Source organism: Populus trichocarpa, chromosome 19, assembly GCF_000002775.5.
Source record: "Populus trichocarpa isolate Nisqually-1 chromosome 19, P.trichocarpa_v4.1, whole genome shotgun sequence".
Taxonomy (NCBI): Eukaryota; Viridiplantae; Streptophyta; class Magnoliopsida; order Malpighiales; family Salicaceae; genus Populus; species Populus trichocarpa.
Window position 1 is genome coordinate 5,507,152 of NC_037303.2, and position 12,205 is coordinate 5,519,356.

At 29.5% G+C, this 12,205-nt stretch overlaps 1 protein-coding gene across 1 annotated transcript; it reads right to left on the minus strand.

Moving 5' to 3' along the window:
• Positions 1-832: 832 nt before the first annotated feature.
• On the minus strand, positions 833-6,214 carry LOC7491062 (replication factor C subunit 3). The gene is made up of 11 exons (XM_024591051.2): positions 6,025-6,214; positions 5,811-5,921; positions 5,497-5,529; positions 4,870-5,038; positions 4,176-4,357; positions 3,697-3,833; positions 3,467-3,565; positions 3,269-3,338; positions 3,101-3,175; positions 2,039-2,084; positions 833-1,333 (listed from the first exon to the last, which is right to left on the minus strand). Exons 1-11 carry the CDS (start codon positions 6,106-6,108, stop codon positions 1,275-1,277), a joined length of 1,065 nt encoding a protein of 354 aa, XP_024446819.1. The 5' UTR covers positions 6,109-6,214; the 3' UTR covers positions 833-1,274.
• Positions 6,215-12,205: the final 5,991 nt, after the last annotated feature.

Here is a 12,205-nt window from a genome sequence, read left to right on the forward strand (position 1 = left end):
TATCGTTGGCACTGATTTAGGCCACTAAAATTAAAGATTTGTGTCCAATTGTTCCAATTGATGAGGAGAGTTCATATTAGATGTTTTTGTACCTTAAAAGTTTGTGAAAAAAACATATATGAACTCTGGTTGATTTTTGTTTTTGTGTTGAGTTTGGTTTTTTGAATGGTTTTTTAGGTTTTTTAAGGTCATTGATAGGTTTTTTTTATGATTTATAAGGTGTTTTTGGTTATATAAAAAAAAAATAGGTTGGAAAACAAGTTTTTGGGTCAATAGAACATAAATCCTGATTTTCCAGCTACCACAGTGACCGAAATCTGATCAAAACAGATAACGTGTCATCTGTTTTTTTTTTAAAAAAAAGGACGACATGTTGTTTACCTTAGGCACAAATTAAAAAAAAAAAAACCTGGTCACCCAGCCCTACCCTAGCGGGCTTGTATGTGGACGCCCATTCAAGCTAACTTGATTTTCCAAGCCCAGCAGCACCTAACCCTTTTTTCACCTAATTTTTTTATTAAATTTTTTTTTTATTATATTTACATTAATACTCTTTTTTTCTTTTATTTTATTTAGAAAACTTCTTTTAAATAATATTAATTTTTTAATTATATGTTTACTTTTTAAAAGAGGTTTTTCTAATTCATCCATAAACTTTTTATTTGTTAAATTTTTTAAACTATGAAAATAATTTTAAAAAAAATTGCATATATATCTTTTTATAAAAAATAAAAAAATTTAACTCAACTAATCATGACAGCTAATTAAATAACATATAACCTGTACACGATTCCTTGTGAAGTATCAAAATATCAACCAAAAAAAATTCTAATAAAAAAATTAACCACAGCCATTATCATGATAAAATTGCTGAAACCAGGGTTGGGTTCCGCAAGACCCATGCGCCCGTTCTACAAACAAATTTTTCATTTTTATACAAACGCCAAGATTGCAACCTTGCTTCAAGAAAGACAAGTATTAAACCAATGAGGTACAGGATACCCAGCCAAATTTATTGAAAGGCTCTTAACTTGGGAGGAAGAATAAAAATGGCAGCAGGTGACAAGAGAGCGAACCGATAACCATGATTTGCAATCACGTTGATTATATGTAACAGTGCCAGCAATCTTTGCATTTTTCATAGATCATAAATACGACTACAAACTCAGCTACAGGAAGACACTGCGAGAAAACGTCTCCATAGGAGTAGAGTTGCTCCCTCTTCCTCCTCCCTACGCCTTTAAACCATGCGCGCTAAGATGTTGCAACCTTCTTCAGCCAAATGTAGCAATGAGGAAAGCCTTATAGATGCTCATGAACTTGGCCACAAACGCTGGAAGATAAATCATAAAATAAAGTGTCAAAGAGCTATTTGAGCTCAATAGGCTCTATGAAAAGACATTCTGTTTCTACACATGGGAGCTGACATTCGGTTTCAAGCAATCATATATCTCTCTGAAATATTTCCTAACACAATTATTTAATCGTAATAACAGAGTGCTTCTCTAATGAATTGTGCAGTGATATCTTCCGCAAGTCATGGGAATAGATATGAAATCCATATTCAAGCATTCACACTTCGCAAACCAAGATGCTAGGACAACAAAACAGCACAGGCTCACAATTTTCTATATCAAAGATCGTGATCTGAAGTAGATAGATTTCGAATTAGTAAAAGTAAAACTCAAATGAAAAGGTTACAAATCTCAAGAGAAAATGGTGAAAAAAAATGGTGGACAATTAGATGACTCAGAAATGTTAAGAAATATGATGATGCCTGTGTTAATATTTTATGCAATTCAGCAAGTTGAGGTAAAAAAACAAGTACAGAAGGCCATGTGTTCATCTATGCAATTTCCTAAAAATACTTTGAGTACTCCAGCTTCAACAGAGAAACTGTCCAAAAACATTTTGGGATGGAGTAAGCTTCGTGCTGCAATCTTAATATACTTGGAAAGAAATGGAAACCAACAAAGCAAATTAGTTTGTACTTGTGACAACTGATTCTATCAAATTGATTTCAAGAAAAATAAAGTACCTTCAAGGTGAAATATGGCTTTCTGTCCCATACGCATCCTATGTTCCTGTTGGAATATGAAAAATATTTAGAGAAGAATGGCAGGAAAGGGCAAAAAATGACCATGAGATGCATTTTATTATATCTAAGAAACAACCCAAGCCATTCACATTGTCAATAGTAGCTAACGCTTCCCTTTCACTAGTAAGCCTGTTTAAAGTGTGGTTGCGGTTGCTTTTCAAAGTGCTTTTTACTTAAAAATATATCAAAATAATATTTATTTTTTATTTTAAAAAAATTATTTTTGATATCAACGTATCAAAATGATCTAAAACACCAAAAAAATATTAATTTGAAGTAAAGAAAAAAATAAAAAATTTTCAAATTTTTTCAAAAGCACTTTTGAAACGCAAAAACAAACAGGGTCTAAATTCATAAATGCTAGATCCAAAATAAATCATTATAATCAAAATTTTCACATTCTTGTTACTATACATTCATATATCTCACTCCTTTTTCAAAGGTTTCTGAGCATCACTTGTAACACGTCATGCATGAGGAATCAGCAACTGAGACAAAACCAGAAACCAACTACGTGCATGCAATTGCCTAATTCTTTAGAGGTCGTTCGAAGAGACCACAAACATTTCTGCTATGATGTTGAATCAAACAACAATGTAAGCCATATCCTTGTATTTTACTTTATGTCCCCCCCCCCTCCCGGTAGGTTCATTATCAATTAGGTGATAAACAGTAGTTATTAGCACAAAGTCTCTCATTGTGGTGCTTGCACGCATATGTGCAGTGAGATGTTTCTAATCAATAAAAAATATCTATGTAAAAAGAAAATGATCTAGACAGTAAGTGAACAAAATCAGTTTGGTTTACAGTTAAAGAACTGAATTGAGATCAATATGATTAAAGTCGGTGTTTAATTTTATTCACCAATCGTGCAGACCATTTGAGTGTAACTTGGCACAAATCAAATGAAGCAAATGCAACTAACTAATCAATTTTCTCAGAGGGAGAAAGGAGGATTGTAACAAAAGCAGATAAAACAAGAAATGAGCAATTATAACGTACATAATATGCAGCCCAATGGCAGACTTCATGCTTTAATTCCTCATCCAATTTCTTCAATAATTCAGAAAGTAGCTTCTGAGACAAGATATAAAAAAATAAAATAAACTTCAAGCCAAGGATAAAGCAAGAAAATGGAAGTTGTGGAAAAATACACTGAAGGTTCCTTACCTTCAGAATAATTTCTGGTGGAATACAGTTAATAAGCAGTTCATACAATTTCCCTCGAACCTGAAACAGCCTAAAGCATATGGGGAATGTGTTTGGTTAGAAAGTTTAAATGAAGAAAAATGATTTAAAAGGCTATAAAAATCAAATCTTCATTTTCTATCAGACATTACACGACATAGGATGTTTGTAATACCAAACCTTTTAGGGCTCTGCTCCCTCATAATGTCTGAACATATTTCAGAAACATACTCCTCCCAGTCCATTGGAGGAATTGCTTGATTACTTGAAAACGGATATCTACAAGCACAATGACGGAATATAAGAGCATTACTAGAAGCCATGTGATGCTAACCTTTTCCAGCAGAGAGTTGCAAAAAGAAAATGAGAAACAGCAGTACTAATCAGATAGAGATGGTATGGAGCTTAACTGTTGAACACGGCAAGTCTCAAATGAAAGTATAGCTCTTCTCAAACTCCTATTTGATTTATCTGCTATGCGAGCTGCAAATCCAGGTGGAAGCTGTAGTCCTTCTTTCTTTCCAATAAATTCCAATACCTTAACAATCTGGACAAAGGAATTTCATAAAACTAGTTATATAAGAAGGAATAATAATAAAATTGACTATCTCAGCTAACACTCCTTAAGTGCTATTGTCTCATATGGCCAATTCCACAAAATATAAGTAAGAAAAAAGTGATAGGAAGAGATTCATGAGATAATTAGTGTTAAAAACTCTATCCAGGCACAAGACCAATGCATGTTTGAATTTCCAAGTCAAATTCCATCCCCTAGTAATAAATAAACAAATAATTGTTATTTTATGTGTTGGCAAATGCATGGGCTATTCAAATGTAACTAATCTGGAACATATATCAGTTTCCAAGAAGAAAACAAAACTTATCCAACCTGTTCCTCCTTAGGTGCATTTATTCTCACATTCAGACAGCGAGACCTAATTGCTTCAGTAACCTTCGAAGAACTGTTGCAGCAAAGAATTAGACGGCAGGAGGCACTGTATTTTTCCATTGTTCTACGAAGAGAATGCTGTGCTTCTCTTGAAAGCTTGTCAACCTCATTGAGCACTAGTACTGCCCTCACAAAGTAAAATATCAACAGTAAAGTTCCAGAAATAGCTAGTCAATGAGAATGAATGCTTTAATTACAACCATCCCAGCCATTCAACTGGACAAAAAAAAATTGAAAAAAAAAATAAATAAAAAGAGAGAACCAACTGAAAAATGTAAGCAAATAAAGAAGAACACTTGCAAGGTTGCAAATAAAGAATCAAATTGGAATTGGTCGTTTGCCTCAGAAGCCACTTGCATGTCAGTGATCACCTAAAGATATGCAGATGCAACTTGAACCTATGAAGACAGTGAACATTTATTTTATGTTCTAGTTTTCAGAGACAGTGAATAATAAATTGTAGCAAAATCTTCACAATAACAGCATCCATCTCAGACATTCACATATTCTTCTCAACTGGTCATAATTAAGTACGCATTTTGGTTTGCTATGAATATCAGATACAAAGTACAGAAGATGTAAAATTATATATGAATCATGACGTTGAAAGAAAGATTAAACAATCCAAAATTACCCTTATATCCTTTTTTTCCTTTTGTATCGATTGGCCTATTCTTAGCCATCTCTTTAATTATCTCCTGAACTATATATCTGTCCTGGAATCCTACATCACTAGGGCTCAGCTCCACATGATTTGTGCTTGACAATGTGGTCAGCTCTAGATCAATGGTTCTACTTCCAGCCTGAAATGAAATCATAAATGAGAATAGAAAACAAAGAATTAGCAAAGGTATAGTTGATTTTAAAAAAAAAATTGATCATTAGAGTTCGTACTGCTAACTCAGCTGCAATGCCAAAATACTGTCTGAACTTAAACCATGTAAGAAAACTACCTTATCATTGTATAAAGTAAGGAGCAAAACATTACCATAGATTTGAATTAAATAAATAATAAATAAAACACTTTCACTAGTACCCATCCCTATGGGCAAAACATATCAGAGAACTCTAATTAATCTGACCAAAAACCTATTCATGTGGCAACTTCTATCCTCAGTGAAACGTAAGATGTCAGAGAACAAGTGCATTCTGGAAACAGCAAACAAACTACACACATCCCATAAAAGATTATTGAACATGTGAAAAAAAAAATCAGCAACCAAAATTTTTAAAAAATAAAATAGAAAGAGGTGAGACTTACATCGATTTTCCATGTCCTATTTTCCACCTTCACCTGCAACCAAACAATTACCAGAGTTAACTAAAAGTCTTAACACCCCACAAGTTGTAAGTTAAAACCCAGGATAAAAAACAACAAAAACCGTTGACTAATTAAAAAATGCAGAATATTACAACAAAAAAGGGCCCATAAATCCAGATTGTGTTATTTTTCCCATCATTTATTTTCTCAGTAACCAAACAAGAGGCATGAGGCAGCACAAATACAAGTAGAGAAACAAACATTAAAAGAAACAACAGTAAAAAACAACAAAAAAAAAGAAAGAAGCGAGAGACCTTTTCGGCACTGGTGCCAAAGATCTGGCGGAGAAGGGCCATGATTAGGGTTTTCTTGCCAGAACCAGAGGGCCCATAGAAGAGCAAATGTGGACAGTCTTGTTCAGTGACCTAAATACCAAAAAAGAGAGGCATTAGAGTACAATAAACAGAACATTAATCAAAATACCACAAATTAACACTAAATATAGATTAAAACAAAATGGGGAGGTACCAGTTTCTTGAGGTTTTCGGCGATTTCTTGATGAACGATGACCTGGTCTAGGGTTTTGGGTCTGTACTTGTCAACCCACAACATCTTTCTTTTGATTCTTCCGGAGAGAGAGGTGAAAGGGATTGTAGTGGCGGGAAAGACTGGCGTAAGAGGGTGAAGCTTTTTATTTATTTATGCGACACTACCCCGCCCTACATCATGGTGTGTTTGGCATTATTTAAAAGCGGTTTAAAATAAATATTTTTTAATATTTTAGATGATTTTAATGTATTTTAAAATAAAAAATATTTTAAAATAAAAAATATTTTAAAAATAATCCAAACACAAACATAATATTATAAATGCCTAAAGATTTTTTTTTTAATTTATGAAAAATAAATTATTTTATAATATTTGATAATATTATAAAAAATAAATAAATACTTTTCAATATTTTATAATATCATAAAAAATACGTTAAAAAATAAACTATTAATATTTTATTATTTTTTAAATTTATTTAACATATATTAAACATTAAATTTGATTAATAATATAACAAGAGCTAGCATTTTCATCAATTCTAATAATATAATATTTTGTTGATAATTTTAAGAATTAGATTACAATAAAGTTGAATGTATGTGGGGATTACCACCAATGACATCTCATAGATTTTACAGTAAACAATTCCTTTCTAAAAGGAAATTCTTGTGCTATTTTATTTGATAAAGCACTTTACTCATATTAATAAAGAATATGAAAAAAAAAAGAATATGAATAACTTTCCTGAAACCAAACAAAACCCAAAAAAAAAACAAAAACAAAATTAGAAGATTCACACCATAATCACAAAAAAACCACCTATAAGAAGAGGAAAATAGAAAAAATAAGAGAAAAGGGTGATAGAGAGCAAGATTTAAGGAAAAAAATTACCAAAGAAAAAAGGATTCAAGAAAGCTTCAATAGAGATTTTGCAAATATCATAAAAGAAAAGAAAAAAAAGGCTATAGAGAGAGATTTACTAGAGGTGATCATTTTAGATTCGGTTCAGTTTTTATAAAAAAAAATTGTAACCAAACCAAAATTTTTTTTTAAAAAAAAACAAAACCGGTTCAAACCGACCAGTTTCGGTTCGGTTCGGTTTTTTATGACAAAACTGGTTTGAACCGGTTTGACTCAGTTTTTTCGATTTTGGTTCGGTTCGGTTTCAGGCTTATAAAACCAAAACCGAACCGGTCGGTTTTTTCAAAATTTTAATCGGTTTAATCTGGTTTTTTTCACGATTCGATTTTTTCAGTTATTATTTTTCTGGTTTTCTTGGTTTAAACAATTTTTCTGTTTTTTTCTTACCCCTAAGATTTAGAATGGCTTGTTTCCTTTAAGGTGTGGGGTTTATTCTTTGTTAAAGAAATGGAAAGTGTAGAGAAAAACACTTTTTTTTTTTTGGGAAATGGCTGTGTCTTGTTGAAAACAACTTTCTTGAAAAGTAATTTTTTGAAGTTTACCAAATAAAGAAAAGACGAGAGAATTGGTTTCCATCAAATAAACAATGCCTAGGAAGTGATTGTTTGGTATTTTTGTGATTTTAATTTTTTTTTATCTGTTTATGGTTAAGAAATGTTAAAAAGTGTTTTGATTTTGGTTAAAAGAACTTACTCTCTTTTTTTATTTTTTAATACAAGTCTCCCCGTGTAGTGCTTTTTTAAATATATCTTCATTTAATTATATAACAATTAAGATAGATATTCCTATAATAAAATTATATTATGAGAAAAAATTATATTTCTTAGTCGAAATTATTTTTTTTATTGATACACACACACACACTTTACAATAACATATTTTATTAACATCATAATTCATTGAATAAAAGTAATAACAATTAAAAAAAAATTCATAAGAATCCTAATGATTTTAATTAGAGAGGAAAACATATTTTTTAATTAAACAACTCTCTTTACTTTCCTTATTCATGTATTTCTTTTTTATTTTGACCAAAAATGTTTTTTTTTATTAGAAGTATTGTTTTTTAGATAAAATTTTATTATGATTATGAAAGCAAGTTTGGATTAGAAATAAAAGGAAACATACATCAACCATTTTTATGTATTTCTATGAAAAATATAGGAGTAATATATCTAGAAAAAAAAAACTCACAATAAAAAATACCAAAATAAATGTTTTATTCTCATTAAATATTTATAAGCAATTTAAAAAACAAAACTCTTTATATTAGGTTAATACATAATTACTAATAAAGTAAATGTTAACATAACCATAAAAGGCTTCATATTTCTTAAAAATTATAACATAATTGGATAATTCTTTAAATATTAATTTTACAAGTTTACTTGATGAGAATTTTATTCTAAAGCTAATAACATAAAATAAAATAAAAAAAAACAATTAAGGATTATTTAACAAAAAGGCCAATCATGCCTAGGCTTGGAAGAAAGGCCAACATATTTTGTCCAAGAAAAAACGATCAAGTGCACATTGGTATAGAAGGCTAGGTCTATTTGCCTATTTGTTTTTTTTGTTTTTTTTTTTTTATAATGGGTGAATGATATATTGTTGCATGAATTTTTTTAATAAAATAGATGACGCGATAGACAACACTTTGTCTTCTAATTTAAATTTCAGCTATCTCTAGTGCTAAAAAAAATTAGGATTCAAGTTTTGAGAACTTAAAAAACTAAAACTAAACTTGTTTTAACCTAAAAACACCTTAACAATATTCTAAAAACCTCTATAAAGCCATTTCAGTCCTAAAACACTTTTTAATTGCTCTAAAACTCAAAATCAAACAGAATTTAAAAAAAAAACAATTAAGGGCTCTTATTTATTGTTTTCAGCATGGTTCGGGAAAAAAACTACTTCCATTGAGTTCCCTTCTTCAAGACGAATGCATTGAAACCAAGATTTTTATTTTTTTGTGATTGGAATAAGGTTGATCAAAACCTCTCTCTCCTTTTTTTTTTTTATGACTTTCTTTCTTATCTTTTAGAATCAAAGAAATCAAACGTGATGAAAAATGAAGTTTTAGGATCAAAACAAAAAAAAACCTAAAATCATAAGGACTAAAATATAAAAATAGAAAACTTGAAGGACAAAAAATGAAGGTTTCCATTAAAAAAAAGACATGCAATCCACAATGGGGGAGAAAACGATAAAAAATAACCGATGCATTTTAGTTTTATTTTATATTACTAATGAAGTTCATTATTTTATTAATTAAAAAAATAAAGCTCAACATTTAGCTTCAAAACACTACATTTGCTAATGCTTTTTATATTTAGTGAATCACACCACACCAAGCCATAGAAAGCAGTAGTACAAAGAGTCTCAATGTCCTTAAGTCCTAACACTAAAGTTTAAGAGACTTTGGTATTCTTATGGTATTTTATGCTTTTGATGCTCTATTGTGTTGTGTTATAGAGAAAACACAACATTTGATAATTTGTTATTATGTTGTGGTGATAAATATTTAAATAAAATAAATAATATTTAATTAAATTATATTGTTAAGCATTTGAGATATAAAATAATGAATAAAGATGGTAAAATATAAAAAATATATTTTAAAAGTATATTTCAATTATATTAGATTATTTATAGCTTATTCATCTTACTTGTTATGTGTATGCATATATGTATGATTTATTACATTAATTCTTTAGCTTAAGAAACTAAAAAAGTGAAAGTTAAATCATATAATAACACACACATGCTATTTCTATATATTCAATAATATAGAAAAATAAATATTTTGAAATCAAGTTTTGCAAAACATTAGCATCTTTGTTATGTGTGTAGTTTGTTAAAATAAGAAAAAATTACATTTTATATCCTTTAATTTAGTAATTCTTTTCACTTTGTCTGCATCCTTTTTAAAATTATAATTTACATCCTAGGTCAACCTAAGATTTTAAATTGAATAAAATGACAAATCTACCCTCATATATAATATAATACAAACATCATAAATCTTTTTTCAAACTCGATTCCTCTTTCTTCAGACATGATTTCTTTCTCTCCTCCCCATAAACACAAAATCTCACCACATCTATTTTCATGGGTTATTATTCATAGAATCTTAATGTAAATCAATGGATTTCGCTTCCTACTTTATTCTTCAAGTACTATTGCTATTTATCTTTTTTACATGAAAAACTCAAATAGGCATTTGTGCAAATGGCAATTCCAAATTGTTTGTTTGGGATGATTTTATTAATATATCTTTTGTAGTATTTTTTGGTAAAAATACGCAAGTAGCAGCACACTCTTTTTTAGCCATCATACTTTCTAAATTAGAGTTGGTTTTATGAGTTTATTTGAACAAGAAACCAAATAGATTGAGGTGGTGATACATGTGAAAGCTAATAGGACAACAATAACACATAAATTTTAATGAGCGAAAAAAGTTGCATATATGAACTTTAAATTCATAACTTTATTATTTGAAAAACAAATATATGGTGGATATTTCCTCAAGAAGTTTACAAGACCTTTAAATAGGCCAAACAAATTTATCTCTACTAGGAAACAACTTAAAGTCTTAAGGCATTAAGAAAATTAAAATAGAATCCAAAAATAAATAATACATTTGAAAATATTTAGGAAAAATAACAAAATTAGGTCAAACAACAACTTATGGACCTAATTCTAGGAGATCCAATGGTTTGATATATAATAGAATAACTCCCTATATGAAAATTTCCTATAGAATCACTTGGAAAAATCTAAATCTGATCTTTTGTTATATTTGTTTTAAGATGTTAACCTAGTCTAGCATGATCAAACCTCCTTTTGAGCTTATATTTGTCCTATTGGTCCATAAAAACATCTCTTAGGCCATCTATATAGTTTGTCTGGGTCAAATCTCCATATAGTTATGTCAGATCTTTACCCAAATGCTCAAAACCTTCAGTTTTTACGAGTTTAACTGCATTAGGTAGACCAAGAGGCACCCATACCTCCCATTTTTATACCCAACATCTCTACCTCTGCCTTGGATATGTTGCTAGTAGTGTTGGTGTTAAAATTAAGCAATATTGCTTTAGTACTTGTTTCCCCCTAACTGTTCATTGATGTGCTCTTATCTCATATTAGGTGAAAATGATGCAATTAGCTAAAGATGAAGTGGATCCAAGTGAATAAGGATATGATGATTATATACACGATGAACTAGTGAAAAATGAAATGGATTTTGATAAGTGAGACATATGGTGAAATAGTAAGGAATTGAATTGAGCTTTTGTAAATTGATCTAATCATTTCACATCTTGCTATTGCTATTGCTATTGATTGGGTTGATTGATGTTATTTCTTGTTGTCAAAATTAGAGATGGTGTTTTATTATTGGTTGAACAATGGTGGTTGGTTTTGTTGTTATTGGTTGGACAATGATGGTTAGTCAATGATAGAGAAATAAAAAAAAGGGTTTATTTTTTTTTATTTAGGAAATTAATGGACATACTTATTAAATTATGAATCTATATGTAAAGATTTATACGCATCAAATCTCATTTACTGTTAGCCTAAAGGTTATCATGCACCTATGAATTATTTGTTTTGATGATAATAATATATTAAGTGTATTTAATGTGTATATCAAAGTATTATTGTTGTAGAAATTATTCTACATCAAATTGAAGCTATGGATTCCTTAGAGATGCAAACTTAATTTGAAGTTTTTCAAGCTTATATTTTTTTATAATCAAGTCTTTATAGGATCTAATTTAGCATCATAAAATGAATTTCACTCAATAAATATTTTATTACTGAATTTCCATCCAAAAATATTTTAAGAGCACAAAATATTACACTGTGAAAAATACCTCATGAAAAATTATTTCATTATATATTTTGGTATTTTAACTTAAATAAAGAGCATGAACTTTATTATATGCTCTTGCACATTAAAGTATTTTTAAATATTCCCTTATAGCTAAAAATCTTATCACATGAGTTTTTACACTTTATTTATTATCAGCTAAGGTGGTAAACTTGTAGTTGTTTTAGGAAAGTGTGCTCAATACTCTAAGTTATTTTGTATCAACTCATTTTTCTCTCAAAATAGGTGTTATAACCGTTTCTCATGAAGAGAAAGAACACCTGGAAAAGCAAAACTTCTTATTCATTTCTTCAAGTGTGCGTAATGATCGCGTTGGCTTAACACAACTCCCAAACAACATAA